This window comes from Ovis canadensis, chromosome 21 (genome assembly GCF_042477335.2).
Source record: "Ovis canadensis isolate MfBH-ARS-UI-01 breed Bighorn chromosome 21, ARS-UI_OviCan_v2, whole genome shotgun sequence".
Lineage (NCBI taxonomy): Eukaryota > Metazoa > Chordata > Mammalia > Artiodactyla > Bovidae > Ovis > Ovis canadensis.
The window spans coordinates 57,425,104-57,442,927 of record NC_091265.1 but is presented as its reverse complement, the minus strand read 5'-3'; the positions used below and the strand labels follow the sequence as shown (position 1 = coordinate 57,442,927).

At 46.4% G+C, this 17,824-nt stretch overlaps 1 protein-coding gene across 1 annotated transcript; it reads right to left on the bottom strand.

Moving 5' to 3' along the window:
- Window positions 1-2,355: 2,355 nt before the first annotated feature.
- POLR2G (RNA polymerase II subunit G) lies at window positions 2,356-5,706 on the bottom strand. The gene is made up of 8 exons (XM_069565999.1): window positions 5,514-5,706; window positions 5,273-5,382; window positions 3,925-4,084; window positions 3,348-3,398; window positions 3,176-3,241; window positions 3,004-3,075; window positions 2,779-2,812; window positions 2,356-2,573 (listed from the first exon to the last, which is right to left on the bottom strand). Exons 1-8 carry the CDS (start codon window positions 5,523-5,525, stop codon window positions 2,560-2,562), a joined length of 519 nt encoding a protein of 172 aa, XP_069422100.1. The 5' UTR covers window positions 5,526-5,706; the 3' UTR covers window positions 2,356-2,559.
- Window positions 5,707-17,824: the final 12,118 nt, after the last annotated feature.

The following is a 17,824-nucleotide window of genomic DNA, read 5'->3' as shown; positions in this document are numbered from 1 at the left end:
CTCTGCCGATTCGGGCACCCTAGCTCATATTCTCCCCATTTCTGTCCTGTAAGCCCTCACCTACCTCACAAACTTCCTTGACCATTTTACACTGACACACTTCTCTGAACCTGGGCAGTTCGCAGTTGAAAAGCAGTGAGCTTAGTGAGTAAAGCATATTTGGAGTCATAGCAAAAGGAGTTCAAACTCTGATACTGCTTTTGGGCAAATTACCTAACCACATTTACGTATCTACAAAATGGAGTAAGAATACCCATCTCACAAGGTTATTGTATATTAAAAGAGATAATGTAGATTGAGCTTTGGTAGTGAACTTTCACTTACACATCACGAGGCAAACAGTGAATTAATCCCTTTATGTTCATCCAAGATGGGACCATTTGCAATGAGCTATTTATTAAAGGAGCTTTCTGCAGAAGAGCATGAATGTACACAACCTCGCCCTTCCTCCCTCTCAGGGTTAGATGCTGCTGCCTCTAGAAAGGAGGATCCTGAGAGGGGAGCTGAGAAAGCCAGGTGGATGTGGCGTTGCCATAGGAACACTACCTAAGGAGACTGACACCCTGCTGAGATTCCTCCAGTCATACTCAGAATGACATGTTATGTAATCTTAGGACTGTGGTTGGTCCCTGGAGTGTCTGCCCACTTATGCATGAAAGGAAGAGGGGGTTCCTCGGAAGTTCTGAGTCTGAGATCAGATCTCCTGGCTGTCGGCAGGCCTCCTTGCAAAGGTGTTACTGGTAGGGACAGCCTTTGGTCACCTTGGCAGCATGAGACAATGAAGAGAGGAAGGCCTGGAGGCCTGCAGGACGCAGTGAAGCGCCATCCAAGCTGCCTGGGGCTGATCTGCCTCCAGCTTGAGTCAAGGCAGGGGCCAGGGAAAGGAGTAAATACCCTGGCCACAGCTGGGAGAAAGGTGGCTCCCTCTCGCTCCCCAGACACCCAACGCCTGGCAAGAAGAGTTAAGATGGTTTTACACTATTAAAAAAAAAAAATACAACTCCACTACTCACTAGCTTTGTGACCTTAAGCATGTTAGTTCATCTATTTTATCATCTGTCAAGTGGGATGACAAAACATTACACTGAACTGTTGAGAAAATTCAATAATGTATGTAAAGGATTGAATATATTACCAGGCACATACTCCTGTCACTATTAAGCCTGTGATCTCTTCAAGAGGTTGTAACTTCCTGAGAATTCCCTGATGATCCAGTGGTTAAGACTCCACACTTAGGGATTTCCCTGGTGGTCCGCTGGCTAAGACTCTGCACTCCCTATGCAGTGGGTCCAGGTTCAATCCCTGGTCAGGGAACTAGATCCCACATGGCGCAATTAAGACCCAGTGCAGCCAAATAAATTAATTTTTTGTTTAAAAGACACCACACCACACTTTCATTGCTGACAGCTCAGGTTAAATCCCTAGCTGGGGAAGACAGCCACTTGCACATACAATCTCTAACACAGAGCAGCAATGCTCTGACATACCATCCAAAGAGGGTTGTATGATCGTATTACAATAAGGAAACATAAGGTCACCCAGCTAGGACTAAAACCCAGTCTGTATCAACCCAAATACTGTGTCTTCTACTACACAGCTCTGCTTCTTAAGGAAGTCAAGGAAAGCTTAAGAAAACAAAAAATGATAGATTTGATAGATTACTAGGAAACAAGCAGATAGCTTGGGAAAAGACATTCCAAGTTAGGCAAATAGTATTGCCAAGACTCAGCATCGAGGGAGGGTGGTGTGTTTGTTCAATCTTCTTCTTCTGTATATTTTTGTTGTGTTATCCCAATGAGATTATGAGCCCTTTCATATGTTCAGTTAGTATATTAATTGAGTAGCAAACAAAGGCTATTGTTTATGTGCCCATCCTAAGGACTGGGACCCCACAATCTGTATCATTACTGTTCTACTATTCACCTCCCCAACCCTGATGTCTCCTCTTCCCCCTTCCCAGCTACAATCTTGGTTATTTTAAAGGCTTTGAGAAGAGGGCAAATTCTCTGAAACTAGACCGGGGCCCTAGACCAGAGTCGCTCTAACGATACAACCATTTGCTGAAAATCAAAGACCCAACAAACTCTGGGAGACAGTGGGAAGCCTGGCAAGCAGCAGTCCATGGGGTTGCAAAGAGTCGGACATGATAAGCGACTGTACAACAACGACCCAACACTACAGCCTTACCTTCAGTGAGGTCAACTTGAGACCGTGGCAAGAGGGTCAGTCAGATCCCCTGGTGGCTGAGGCTAGTTAAGGCATCAGGCCTAGAAAAGAGGGGCTAGCAAGCCACCAGCCCTCCAGCCTTTTCACAAAATGAGTTGTTCTTGCCAAAGAAAGGAGATGACACTTCCATGAAAATCAAGGACCTTTTATGGTTAGAACGCACAGTCAAAAATCTGGGAGTGGTTGCTAAGCCACAAGAAGAGCCAGGTGTCTTCTGAAGGCAAGGAACCCTCCTTGCCTCCCCGACAGCAGCCAGACTGGGCCTCTGGACAACATGGGAAGTGTGACAGTCACACCTCCTAGATAGGGACCCAACAAGGTAGGTCATGGTGCTCAGCTCACAAGCCCTGCCGAAAACAGAAAAAGCACAGTGGTTAGACCCAGAGCTTGGGACAGCCCTAACCATGCACTTCTCATTCCAGGGGGCAAGTGTCCTTGGTCTTCCAAGCAGACAACATGAGAGTTTCTTTCAACAGTGGCTCAGGCATTAAATTCCATATTCACCTCCTGCGCCCACACACCCCTCCTCTAGACAACAACCCTGGAACTCACCCAAGTAATCATCCATCAGGGAGCCAATAGCAAACTGCAGGAGGAAAGGAGAAATGGAAATGAACCCAAAGCAAGCAGAGAGCTCTCCTCTAACCCTCAGCCCCAGACCTTCTGCCCACCCATCTCTTTTTCCGGGCAGAAGAGCACAAAATCCCCAAGAACTCTGAGTAGCAAGAATGCAACAGCTCGGCCTGGTATGAGCAGGGAGGCAGTCAGGAGACTCACGATGTCATTCTTGTCCACACGGGTCCCCACGATCTTCAAGCGGATCTCATCGTCCTGCTGAATCACAATGTCCTGGGGAGGAGGGAACAGTACACTCAGAAACCCCCAGGCCAATACCCTCCCTCAGAGTGGCTCATTCCCCTGGCCCTCTCACCAACTTCTGCCCACTCACCTCATCCATCGTTTTGTAACACGGTGGGTTGGAGTTAGGATCAAATTCCATCTCTGATGGGATGGACTGAAAGGAAGGTCAAACTGGGTAAGAGCACTTGAAAAGGATGCTTCAGTAGATTCTCATGAGTACAGGTCTCCTTCTTAGACCCACCCAGCGTGCCTAGACTTACGTGTCGAGAGATGAAGCAGGACATGGGCCCGATTTCTGTGAAGAGTCCAACCTAGAAGGGAAAAGAGAGACCTTGCTTTTTCTTTTGTCCCCCAGTCTCCTAAGCCTCCCATCTTTATCTGGTTCCTAACAATGTTCTTCATATTCTGAAACCACTCTGAAATTTGTCATGTGTGTGTGTGTTTTTCCAAGCTTTCATTCTAAGCTAAGGAAGTGTAGCAGTAAACAGCTGAGACCTAGAACTTGTCCTTCTGGGTTTTGAACACTTGTTGGACACGTGACCGTGGCCAGAAGACTCAACTTCTCCAAGCTTCAGCATGGATATAAAAGCACTCATTTCAGAGTCAGAGGCTTTGCACACTACCTGGCCCACAGTGGAGGCTACTACTGTTCTGACTCACTATTGACTTACATGCCCCTGAGTGAGGCAGGGCAAGAGTACCATACTATTTGACAGGTGAGGAAACCTGAAGCACAGAGAAGTGATTTGACCAAAGACACAGAATTTGACCAAAGTGGGACCCATCCCAGATCTAAGAGAGGGACCTTCCCACTACCTCCCCTGTGGATGCTCTTACCTTGTTGACCTGAGTGACCACCGCATCCACGACCTCCCCTTTAAAGGGCCGGAAAACAATGGCCTTGTACTTAACTGGATAAAGGACAAAGCCTCGGCCTGGCTGGATCACACCAGCACCGATATTGTCGATGGTGGTGACGGCAATTACAAAGCCATACCTGCAAGGAGGCAGAGAAACTGAGACACTGTGTGTGGAAGAGCCTCTGAAACCATCTGCCACAGCAGGGCTTCCCTGGTGGCCCAGTGGTTAAGAAGTCCCCTGCCAATTCAGGGGGCGCAAGTTCAATCCCTGGTCCCCGAAGATTCCACACGCCACAGAACAGCTAAGCCAGTGCGCTGCAACTACTAAGCTCAAGCCCTAGAGCCCGTGTGCCTCAACAAGAGAAGCTACCACAATGAGAAGCCCACACACTTCTCATTTCTGCTGCGACTACAGAAAGCTCGTGCAACAACGAAGACCCAGCGCAGCCAGGAAAAAAATACAAAAAAGCATCTGCTGCAAGAGTCACGGACCCTAGAGGTAAAGGGGGAGCACAGAGGGGGGAGTAGTCGGCCCCCTGGCCCCAGGAGAGCTTAATGATCAAGAGAGGAGACAGGATAATCAGCAGCAGCTATAATGCCAAACGCTGCTCTCATAATTTCACAATCAGTGTCCAAAAGGGCTGCAGTCCTTAATCTCAACCTTGGCGATGTCTCAGAATCACCTGAGAGAAACATTAAAATGCCTGTTCCCGGGCTGGTCCCCAGTCTTGATGCTGTAGAAATGAGATGAGGCTCAGGAACCTGTATGTTCAAAGAACACCTCAGCTTACTCTGATGCTGGATACCTGAGTACTCTGCGGCCCTGCTCCTCCCCCCTCATTTACTTCACCATGTGCGGAGCTCCTCTGTGCAGAGCCCAGAGATGGTCAAGTCTCACTCCTCTTCCTTCCTCCGGTTAACTCTCAATCTGCCTTATCCTGCCCATTCATTCAACAAGCTTTTAGTGAGGCCCAAGATGTACCATGCCAGGTCCCTGGGTATGAGGGATAAAGAAAGGGCTGACCTCATTTTGTCTTTTTCACTGCATTGTTCCCAGGGCCCAGTCCTGGCACACAGCCGGAGCTTCAGAAATGTTTGCAGAGTTAATGACAAATGTTGGCTGAGGAAAGGCAGTTCTGTTATGGAGCTTCACAGAGGGCACCGTAGGAACCCAAAGCAGGAAGCAGCTAACTGCCTGGAAGGGTGAGAGGGCTTGTCAGGGTAGGTAGCAGAAGCTTTCACGGTGTGTAGGCGCTGGGAAGTGGGTGCAAGCATAGAAAGCCGTGTGCGCAGTGTTTAGGCGGCAGGGAGGGTGCGACACTCACTTGCCGGTGCAGGTCCCCTCCACCTCGGTGAAGAGCTTTTGTTTCACCGTGTTGAGCAAGTTAGGGCCGAAGTATCGCGGGTGCAGCAGAATCTCGTGCTCCAGGGAAATCTGGGGGGAAAGTGGAATGGAGTCGGGCAAGGAGCGGGAGGAGTATGAGGCAAGAAGCCGCCCCTAGTCCCGGCCTTCCGCTTGCTCCTCCTCTTGACCCTGCCCTCGCCGCCACCCCGTGCCCTGCTCACGTGGTAAAACATCTTCCCGGAGGAAGCTGAACAGGAGCCGGGTCTACCGCTTCACGAGCAGCGGAGCCGCCACACCGACCGGAAATACAGCAACGTCTCCAACCCCGTTTCCGGGCCTGCCCCGAAAAGTGGGCGGGACTCACAGCCTCCACGGGTCCCCCATTGGGCTTCGCTGTCGTGGGTGGGGAAACCCATGAGGCTCCTCCCCTCCGTCCAGCCGTCAAAGCGCCCAACTCCCTTAAGCATAACAGTATCTCGCATAGATTAGATGCTTAATAAATACCTTTAAAAGGAATTAATTAATGAGAGATCGCATAAATAAAGCGCTTTAGCAGAGTCTATTCATTCTGCAAAGAGTTGAAGACTGCTTTCACATAGTAAGCATAGTAAGAAGCTATCCTTATCTCAATTAATCTAAACAGCAACCCTACCCGGCAGGCTTTGTTATTACTTTCATTTACAAATAAGATACCAGGCTCAGAAGGGTGAGGTCACCCAGGGTCGAGATTCAAATTCAACATGCCTGACTCCAAGGCTCTTGCATATTCAGGCATTTATTACCGGGCTCTTGTAGTTTGGAGTTGAAACCGGCCTAGTCAGAGCCCAGAAGGCAGCGCCCCCTCCCGGTGTGAAAAGAACCTCAAGTCACTGGTCTCCTCTAACCACCCTCCCCCGCCCCCTTACACACAAGGGCCTGTAGAACTGGTGAGCAAACTTTACCTGTTCCTTCAGCTCTACCCCCCCTTTTGCAGATAGTCCCTTTATTAAACTCAGCACAACGAGAATGAGCATGTAGTCTGTGGGCTGCTGAGTCTCGGAAACACCATGAGACCCGCCCCTATGACAAAGGCTCAGCAAGGGCGGCTGGTTCTAAAGCCTCGACAGTCCCTGGGGTCTTGAACAAACTCGCCTGTTGCCTGAGCAAGTTTTAGTATATTGTAAGCAAGAAAGCCTGATTTCCTTAGAGCTGTCACACACCGGTTTCCATTGATGCTGCCCATTTCCTAGAACGATTGAGGTTGTTGGTCAGCTGCTCAGACTCCATGGGGATCCCCTCCACCAGAGACCACACGAGGAAGCAGACAGCAGATCAAAGGGCAGGCCTCAACAGCCTCAACTCCCTCCTTCCCTCTTTTGAAACCAGCCTCCCCGCAAGAGCAATGGTGTGGTGTGCTGGAGACCCTTACAAAAGCCAACTGTTAATATTTCAGGCACTTTGCAAGCCAGTTGTTAAACACAGCCGTTATGAAAAATTTAGTTGTCTTAACTTACGATTAAATGAATTATACTAAAGAAGGCAAAGACGTAGATGAAACAAGTTTAGCAATATATTAATAATCGTTGAAGACAGATGATGGATAATGGTGGTTTCTTACACTTTCTTTCTTCTACTTTTCTGTGTTTGAAATTGTTCATAATAAAAAATTTGAAACAAGACAAAAGTAACTGTGATATTTATAATAAAAACACCAACACATATATACTTGGTCTTCTTCCCCATTTCTGTCACAGAACTCCTAAAACCCTTGGAATTGCCTAAATGATAATGATACCTTGCTATTCATAACAAACCTCTTTCAGCCACACCTGAGTTTTTATCAGTGAAGTGAATTTTGGAAAGCACCTAAGCCAGGAGAGACAACCAAGTGACTGGAGGGTTGGAACTTTCAGTCTCAACTCCCTGACCCGGCTAATGAACTAATCAACCTTGCCAGTGCGGTGAAAATCTCCATAAAACCAAGTGGATGTGGTTCAGAGAGTCTAGGGTTGGTGAAGACCTGGAGAATTGGGGAGAGTGGTGAGTTCAGATGGAGTATGGGAGGTCCACGCCCTTTTCCCAGTCAGAAGCACAGCTGACTGCTGCTCAGTCGCTTCAGTCGTGTCCGACCCTGTGCGACCCCATAGACGGCAGCCCACCAGGCTCCCCCGTCCCTGGGATTCTCCAGGCAAGAACGTTGGAGTGGGTTGCCATTTCCTTCTCCAATGCAGGAAAGTGAAAAGTGAAAGTGAACAGCCTGGCTTAAAATTGCCATTGGAAGGGGAGGGCAGCCTTGTAGGGCAGCCTTGTAGAGCTGCAATCTTAACATGTGGAAACCTGTGTTATCTTTGTGCTGATGGTGTCAGAACTGAGTTAAATTGTAGGACACTTATCTGGTGTTTGTGATTTGCTTGGAAGTATGGGAGAAAAAACACACACACATAGTAATTAGAGTCAGAGTCTTAAAACTCTCACTTCCTGTTTAATAGAGTTTACTATTACAAATGCTCTTCAAGTTATTTATACCCATTGTGTCTGTCTGGTGTAAGTGTTATATATAACTGTATATGCAATTACAAGTATAAGAGTTTCAGTTGCTCTGACATCCTCACCAGCACTTGGTGTTGTCAGCACAGTTTGTTTGTTTGCTACCCTAATAACTGATTATAATTGTGGTCGTAATTTTCAGTTCCCTAATGACTAAGGATGTTGAACATCTTTTCATGTGCTTATTTGCCAAGAGTGATATTTTCAAAACTTAAGCCAAATCTTGTCAATCCCCTGCTTAGAACCCAATGGTTTCCCAAGGCACCAGAATAAAACCATCACTCTTACCTACCAGGCAGGGGCCAGATTTAGTCAACTCTATTCTCTGCCTCTCTTCCTTTTGCTTTCTCTCTTGCCACACTGGCCTCCTCTCCCACCTCAGGAGAACTTGTTTCCTCTGCCTAAAATGCTGTTGGCTCTGATTTTCACCTGATGGGGATGTGGGAGCTTCTTCTCATTCTTCAGGTGTAAGCTCAGAGTCACCACTTCCGAGAGGCCTTCCATGACTACCCTGACTTAAGTAGACAAACCGCAGTCACACTCCTCTATTGTATTGCTTTGTTTTATTTTCGTCACAGAAGTTGGCTCTGTTTGGCATCTTTTTTCCTCTGGCTGTGCTTAGTCTTTGTTGCTTCATGCAGGCTTTCTCTAGTTGCAGCAAGCGGGGGCTACTCTTCATTGCAGTGTGCAGGCTTCTCACTTCAGTGGCTTCTCTTGTGGCAAAGCAAAGGCTCTAGGGCATGTGGACTCAGTAGTTGTGGCACACAGGCTCAGTTGGCCCAAGGTATGTGGAATCTTCCTAGACTAGGGATCAAACCCAGTGTCCCTTGCATTGCAAGGCAGATTCTTAACCACTGGACCACCAGGAAGCCCCGGCATCATCTTATTAATTTATTCATGTGTATACTGCCTGTTCCTCCTCAAGATGGGCAGGAATTCTTGCTGTTTTGTTCCTCTATATCTCTGAAGCCTAGAAGAGCCCTTGGCGCACAACAGGTGCTCGGGATGTATTTGCATCCGTAAGTGAATCTCTAGCACCTAACAGTGTGCTTGGCAAATAATCAAAGTGAAAATCGCTCAGTTGTGTCCAACTCTTTGTGACCCCATGAACTATACAGTCCATGGAATTCTCCAGGCCAGACTACTGGAGTGGGTAGCCATTCCCTTCTCCAGGGATCTTCCCAACCCAAGGATTGAACCCAGGTCTCCTCCTTTGCTGGTGGATTCTTTACCAGCCAATCAACCAGGGAAGCTTTAACAGTGTGCTTGGCAAATAATGGAGTTTAACAACTAGGGGTGGACTGAACCCCATTCTTGTATTGAGTGTATTATTATCTCTTCAAGCTCCTTAGGCTTTGCATGGCCATATAAATTCTCCCCTAGCCCTCATATCTTTGCATCCAAAGATTCAGAATTTAGAGATTAAGCTAGAACAGAAAGGAAATAGCAATGGAGAACAATCAGCTGTATTGACACTCGGAATACAAAGAAAGTTTGCTGATAGATTGTTTCATTTAGCTTTTGGTGCACAACAAACAACTCAAAAGCTTAGTGTCTTAAAACAACCACAGTAATTTATTTTTCTCATAAATCTACAATTTGAGCAACACTCAGTGGGGAAGATGTACTCCTGTTCCAGGCAACATGAGCTGGGGCAGTTCAGTTGGGAACTGGAGGATCCACTTCCAAGATGGCTCAGTCACATGGCTGGCAAGTTAGAGCTTGCTGTTAGCCAGGAGCCTGGTTGTGGCTGTGGCTGAAACACTTACAGATACCCTTTCCATGTGGTCTGGTTCTTCACAGAGTGGTGGCTGAGTTCTAAGTGCAAGTACCCCCAAGAGGACCAGGCAGATCTGTCTCTTCTTATGACTTAACTTTGTAAATCACATGACATCACACCGCCCAGACTCAAGGCGAGAGATCTTACAGCGAGGAGCATCAGTGCCAAACTGTAAAAGGAGCATGTGGGAGGGAAGATCTTGTTAAGGCCGCCTTGGAGAACACAATCTTGTGCAAGAATAGGTCTTGCCAACCTGCACAGTAGAGACGAGCCTTTGTGATGATGTCTGCCACCTGATGTCTCCCAAAGCCATGTACACAAGTAGCAGGTCCAGCCCCTGAAGGGCAATCTCTGAGCGAGGACCATCCAGCCCAGCTCCCCCTCCCCCTGGTTCTAGGCTCCTCAGTAGAGAGGGTGACTGGCAGGAAGGCCAGGGGTCTCCAAACGGAGGAAATAGGCTGCAAGTGTCAGACATTTTTTCTCTCTCTCTCAAGTGGCAGGAGGAAACAAACTACAAGTGTTAAGATTTTTTTCCCCTTCTCTATAGAAATTTAAAAAGAGCTTTCTCTTAAAATTCTTTGATGCCTTGAGGACACCTGGTTCCACCTGAACTTAAATTTTCCCCAACCTTGAGCTAATCAATGTGGTTTTCTTATGGAAATGTTTGTCTTAAGCTATGTTAATGAACCATGTATTTACCATAGACTCTGTCTTCAAAAGAGTCTTCAACTTGAAAAAAAAAGTCTTCAACTTGGAAGAAAAGTTATGACCAACCTAGACAGCATATTAAAAAGCAGAGATATTACTTTGCCAACAAAGGTCTGTCTAGTCAAGGCTATTTTTTTTCCAGTAGTCACGTATGGATGTGAGAGTTGGACTATAAAGAAAGCTGAGCGCCAAAGAATTGATGCTTTTGAACTGTGGTATTGGAGAAGACTCTTGAGAGTCCCTTGGACAGCAAGGAGATCCAACCAGTCCATCCTAAAGGAAATCAGTCCTGAATATTCATTGGAAGGACTGATGCTGAAGCTGAAACTCCAATACTTTGGCCACCTCATGCGAAGAGCTGACTGGTTGGAAAAGACCCTGATGTCAGGAAAGATTGAAAGCAGGAGAAGGGAATGACAGAGGATGAGATGGTTGGATGGCATCACCAACTCAGTGGACATGACCTTAAGTAAGCTCTGGGAGTTGGTGATGGATAGGGAAGCCTGGAGTGCTGCAGTCCATGGGGTTGCAAAGAGTCAGACGCAACTGAGAGACTGAACTGAACTGAATTGTCTTCAAGTTGGTTCTGCCTAAGACTCAAAACTGACTTAACAACAACAAAAAAAAAACTGACTTAACAAACCAGTATGTTTTACTCATGCAAATGTTCTCTTAAGCTATGTTCATGAGACTGTATTTGCTTGGAAACCTGCCTTTCTTTAAGGTTCATGTCAATCATTTTATGGCCCGGGACAACTCCCCTTGTGCCAATGTTATCTCACAATGCATGATGTGGGTGAGGGGCCTGGTGCCATTCTCTGAGTTTTGGGACATTTCCTTTCTCTAATTAGACTGCTAGGAGTAATATAACATCCAGCTAAAGACTAGCAGGGAGCATTCTTTCTGCCCCCTTCTGATGTCTATGTCAGAAGCTTTCTCTATCTCTTTTATACTTTAATAAAACTTTGTTACACAAAAACTTTGAGTAATCAAGCCTTGTCTCCGGCCACGGATTGAATTCTTCTCCTCCGGAGGCCAAGAATCCCCACGTCTTTCATAGTTCAGCAACAACCTTTCATCTTGGGGTCTCATCCAGGATTCTTCAGGACAAGGTAAGGATGCTTGGAGCTCTAGTTCTTTGTTCTCCTAGTAAACACGTTTTCTGTTGTACTTTACTATGGTGTGTTTGTGTGAATGAATGACATACCCTGCACAAAGCAAGTGAGGAGCCTTGCTCTGTGGTTCCATGGTGACCTCATAGGGCTTATGGCAGAAACCCTGTCGGGTTTTCTACAGACCTGCCAATGCCAGGAGGCACACATTATCTCCTTTGGGGATGGGCCAGAAATGGGCAAAGCAGATAGACCGAACTCTCCTTTCTCAGTCAGTCTTTCTGGTCTCTTTGACCATTTCATAACTTCTTGGGAATTAGAACTAGTAACCTAATCTGTCGGATCATAGACTTTCAAGGGACTTGTGATCTATGCTGTTACTGTGTACTGTTACTTAGGTCCCAAACTTAGACTAATATTCAGGAAGCACCTAACCTCGCTAGGAGTTGAAAGTTCGGAAGCTAGATGGAGCTCTATCCCCAAGAGCATCTCTCAGGTTAAAGGTTACTCAGATAGGAAGTGCAGCAGGCTTCTTCCTTTGGTAACACTAGCTCTTAGTGGACCAGAGGAGGCTCTCCAGTGGCTTTTGTCCCAACTCTTTAGATATTCTTCCTGTGAAATTGTGAGAATGAACTGGAAGGACTGGCCCTAATAACTCGAGGACAAAAATCACTTTTTCCTCACTGGCCAGCCCTTCACCATCTCTTTTGCTATCGCTTATACTGGTGTGGTGACACTCGGAAGGAACATATGGGTTTTATGTTTGTACCAGTCTTATTGTGGTCAGGAATATACTGAGGGTCGTGCACAGGCACTCAGGGGACGAATGTTTCCCTCAGTGGTCTTAGCTTGGGAGGCATTCCAGAAGGTTACTCCGATTGCACCCCAGGTGGCATAAGAGGCAAGCAAGATTCTAATTGTGCGGAACTGGACCCTAGTCTGGAATGCCATCAGGTCTATCCCTGGTGCACTTCTACCCTGCCTTGGTGGTAGAGCCGGGAGGGGCAAGTATGGCGCCAGGGAAGGAAAGCTTTGGTGAAAAGTCTGTCTACACCCCTATCTAGAGCAGAGAGGGATCCCTCTGGTAGAAAGATGTTGCTGGTCGCTTTTTTCTCTCTTACAGATTGGAGCTAACAATTCCAGCCTCACTCCTTTGAACTGTATCCTGAAAAACGGATAGATTTGATCCCCGGAGCTTAACGAATACATGCTTGGTCTTCCTATGTGACACTGCATGGCCACGGTATCCATTGGAGGACAGTGAATGGTGGCTGGTTGGAGGGTCTCTTAATTATAATACTGTTTTACAATTAGACCGGTTCTGTAGAAAACAAGGGAAATGGGTAGAAGTAGCGTATGTGTTGCCTTTTTTCTCTCTGCGAGACATGCCAGACTTATGTCCTAAGGGTATAGACTCGAGTGTGAAACCTTCAGCCCCCTCTTGTCCTCCTACTTTGCCTCTGTACCGGGGCTCCAACCTGAGCAAACTGAAAGTCAGAGAACACCCACAGGAAGGGTTGCCTTGGTCTCGGTAAAAACCTAAACTGAGATTCAAACTGCCCAAGTAGAGGTCCAAACAACCCATCTGGGTACGACTTCAGACTACTCTGGTTTCAAAAGAAACTCAGACAATCGAAGTAAGAGAAGCTCAGACAGCAAAAACTAAGGGTGAAATACAGGATGAGATAGAGGACAGGAGACAAACAGGTAAAGAAAAGCAGGTTTCTCCAATCTATCCCTGGGATCATATGCACAGAGCAGCCAGAGAGGCTGAGAAACAGTCACACACAAGCTGTTGCCTCTTCATGAAGCACCCACCAGGAGAAATAATCAGTCTATGAGAGTTAATATGCTGTTTTCTTATCAAGAAATATAAAGAATCAAGGAGAATCTGGGAGACTACTTAGAGGACCCAGAAAAATATATTAGAGCTTTTACAGGTGTTTGACCTGCTTTATGACCTTACTTGGAAAGATGTGATGTATATCCTGGGACAAATACTAAGTGCGACTCGAAAACTTGAGTTTTGGGGAAAGCGGTTGCCTATGGATGTGAACGGCTTGGTAATGAATCAGTAGGGAAGAGGAAGGATGAGATAGCCGCCCTCCTCACTGGGAATCAGGCAGTCTGAATTATAGAATCAGATTGGGACTATAACACGGTTAAGGAAGATGGGATCAGAGCCATTTTGTCAGATGTGTTCTTGAAGGATTTAGGCAAGCAGGTGCTAAGATTTTAAACTATGCCAAATTGGCAAACAGAACAGGAAGAGAAGGAAGCTCCTGGTAAATTCCTACACAGACTGAGAGAAGCCTTTCACAGATTCACTGAGATGGATCCCAAAAGTGAAGAAGGAACAGTGATCTTAAAAGATAGATTTCTCACTCAGTCCAGTCCAGATATCTGGTGTAAGCTATTAAAACAGGCATATGGACCAAAGCAGTCTTTAGATAATCTGTTACAACTGGCTCAGACAGTCTATTATAGCAGGGAATATGAGGGAAAGAAAGAAAGGCAGAGAAAGACAAAGGAACAGATGGAATCCATTGTAATGGCTGTCAGAACCATTCTTAAACAGCCTGAGAAAAATGCCCAGAGGGACCCAGGTGCAAACGGATGGGCTTGCTATTACTGTGTAAAGGAGGGCACTTCAAGCGGGATTGCCCTCAGGCATCTGAGCCGCCCCCGGCTCCATGTCTGGTCTGCAAGGGACCACACTAGAGGAGAGACTGCCCCCAGAGGCATAGGTTTCAGGGGCTGGACTCTCAAGACAATCAGGACTGAAGGTGCCCAGGGGTCCCCACACAAACTCCCGTCCTACTTACACCTGAGGAACCCTGGGTATTAATAACTGTGGGGGGCTAATCCCTAGATTTCCTTTTAGACACTGCTTACTGAAGCCCCTGGCCCACTTTTTTCTCTATCTGCTTCCGTAATGGGACTGTCTGGACGAGCAAAACGGTATTATTTCAGTTGTCTTTAAGCTGCAACTGGGACTCTGTGCTATTTTCGCACAAGTTTCTGATCTTGCCAGAGTCTCCTTCACCCCTTTTGGGGAGGGATATACTGAGCAAGGCCCATGCCTCTGTTTTCAAGAATATGGAGCCCTCCATTTCTCTCCCATTAATTGAACAAAATGTAAATCCTATAGTGTGGGCTGATGGAAAATCTATGGGTCAAACACAAAATGCTTTCCTGTAGTTGCCAAGCTCAAAGATCCGCATTTATTTCCACATAAAAAGCAGTATCCACTGAAACCTGAGGTTAAGGAAGGGTTAAAACCCATCATTGAGAATTTAAAGGAGCTGGGGCTAGTAATTCCCTGTAACAGTCTATGCAACACTCCTATTTTGGATATAAATAAATCAAATGATAAATGGAGACTAGTCCAAGATAAATGGAGACTAGTTCGTTTATTATTACAAATAATAAATGAGGCTGTAGTTCCTTTACACCCGTGGTGCCTAATCCTTTTACTCTATCGTCTGAAATTCCTGAATGAGCCAAATATTTCTCAGTAATGGATTTAAAAGATGCCTCCTATTCTGTGCCTTTGGCAGAGGAAAGTCTTTCTTTTCTTTTTTTTTTTGCCTTTGAAAACCCTATGCAGCCAGCTTCTCAGTTAACCTGGACAGTTTTGCCCCAGGGATTTCATGACAGCCCCCACCTATTTGGGCAAAGTTTGTCACAGGATCCACAAAACTTTAATAGCTCTGAGGCGGTGGTGGTACAATATGTAGACGATACTCTGCTCTGTGCTGAGACAGAGGAAGCTTGCTCACAAGCCTCAGAAGATTTCTTAAACTTTCTAACAGGCTGCGCTTATAAGGCTTCAAGGAAAAAGGCTCAGCTTTGTCAACAATCTGTTAAATATCTGGGCCTAATCACATCAGAAGGGACTAGGGCCATAGGCCCTGAGAGAATTAAAGCGAAAGTGAAAGTGAAGTCGCTCTTTGCAACCCCAGGGACGGTAGCCCACCAGGCTCCACCATCCATGGGATTTTCCAGGCAAGAATACTGGAGTGGGCTGCCATTTCCTTCTCCAGCAGACCTTCCCAACCCAAGGATCGAACCCAGGTCTCCTGCATTGCAGAGAGACACTTTACCGTCTAAGCCACCAGGGAAACCAATACTAAATCATCCCCTACCTATAACTCCCCTGGTGCCTCAGACAGTAAAGCGTCTGCCTGCAATGCGGGAAACCCGGATTCAATTCCTGGGCCGGGAAGATCCCCTGGAGAAGGCCCTGGAGAAGGAAATGGCAATCCACTCCAGCACTCTTGCCTGGAAAACCCCATGGATGGAGGAGCCTGATAGGCTACAGTCCATGGGACCCGCAAAGAGTCGGACACGACTGAGCGATTTTACTACATTACTACCTATGACTTTAAGACAACTGAGAGGATTTTTAGTAATCACAGGCTACTGCTGCATTTGCATTCCAAAACCAACAAACTGGTTTGGTCTTCAGATTCTCAAAGGCTTTTAAGGCTCTTCAGACTGCTCTCCTGGAAGCTCCCGCTTTGAGCTTACCCACAGGGTCAGAATTTAATTTGTTTGTCACTGAAAGAAAAGGTATGGCCTTGGGAGTTTTGACACAAGCCGGAGGGCCTCACCAGCAGCCTACAGGAGTGGAATCTTAAACTCTAAGATTAATATTTGGATGATAGATAGTAGGCTTCTTAAATACCAGTCATTGTTGTTAGAAGGACCAATAACTAAGCTTAAAGTTGGTGGAAATTTAAATCCTGCCACTTTGCTTCCAAAGAAAGAAGATGAAACACCTGATCATGATTGTTCCTAATTTCTAACTTTATGCAAAAATAAAAAATAAAAAATAAATAAACTATGCAGCTCAGGAAGATCTGATGGATACCCCATTAGACAATCCTGACATGGAAATAGTTACAGATGGCAGTTCTTTTGTTTGGGGTGGGAAGCATAAAGCAAGTTACACCATGGTGATGACTGAACAGGTTTTAGAAGCAAAGTCTCTCCCCCAGGGAATGAGTGCTCAGCTAGCTGACTGGAGCTCTAGAGTTCAGCAAAAGTCAGCAAGTAAATATCTATACTGATTCTAAGTATGCTTATTTGACTTAACAAGCTCACACTGCAATGTGGAAAGAAAGACAGTTTAAAACGGCAACAGGAGAACCTAGTAAGCATTTCAGAAAGATCAAGAGACTTTCAACTGCTATATATTGTCCTAAATGGAGAAGGGAATGACAACCCACTCCAATACTTTTGCCTAGAAAATCCCATGGATGGAGGAGCCTGGTAGGCTGCAGTCCATGGCGTCGTGATGAGTCGGACACGACTGAGCGACTTCACTTTCACTTTTCACTTTCATGCATTGGAGAAGAAAATGGCAACCCACTCCAGTGTTCTTGCCTGGAGAATCCCAGGGACAGTGGAGCCTGGTGGGCTGTAGTCTATGGGGTCGCACAGAGTCAGACATGACTGAAGCGACTTGGCAGCAGCAACAGTGTCGTCCTAAAGAAGTAGCTGTTGTGCATTACAAAGGGCACAGCAGGGACATAGTAAAGTAGCTGAAGGTTGACTGTCAAGCCAGAAAAGCAGCACTTTAGGAAACCCCTTCACTGCAGATGCCTTTGATCTGGACAGGTCCTGTAGAATAGGAAAAACCACAATGTACTGAGGAAGAATTAGAAAGATACTAGAAGAGAGGAGCAAGGATTACTGATAAAGGATGGCTACAGTTCGAGGATGAACGAATAATTCCTGAAAATGTAGGGGAAGCACACTAATTGAAACTGCCCACCCTGGCCAGGCACCATAGTAACCATTTGCATGAGCTGTTTTATGACAGGAGATCCTGATAAGGAATATGGAACTAATAAGCCACCACCAACCGGAAGAGTTCAGGAAAGGTCGAAAGGAGACACTGCGTGTCCGTCCACTTTCCAGAATCCCTCTTGCTAGTATCCATCTTGGCTGAGTGATGCGTGCGCCACTGGGAAAGACTGAATTAGAAGGATTGGCCAAAGACCACCCGGAAACTAATCCCATCACCATAAAACCCAACATTGAGAGCCACGCGGCACAGCAGTTCTCCTGGGTTCCCTTACCCTACTGCTCTCCACCCAGGTGCCCTTTCCCAATAAAATCTCTTGCTTTGTCAGCAGATGTGTCTCCTCGGACAATTCATTTCTGAGTGTTAGACAAGAGCCCAGTTTCGGGCCCTGGAAGGGGTCCGCCTTCCTGCAGCAAAAATGCTCAATGGAAAAGTTTTCCTAAAGCCTTGGAATTAACTAATTATGTAACTCAACTCTCAGCTTTTCAACAGGCATTAATGGAACTCCTGGAGGTGCCTCCTGACCCATCCATTGAGCCAGGAACCAAGGTCCTGATAAAAACATAAGGATCTGAGGGCCAATCCCTCGAG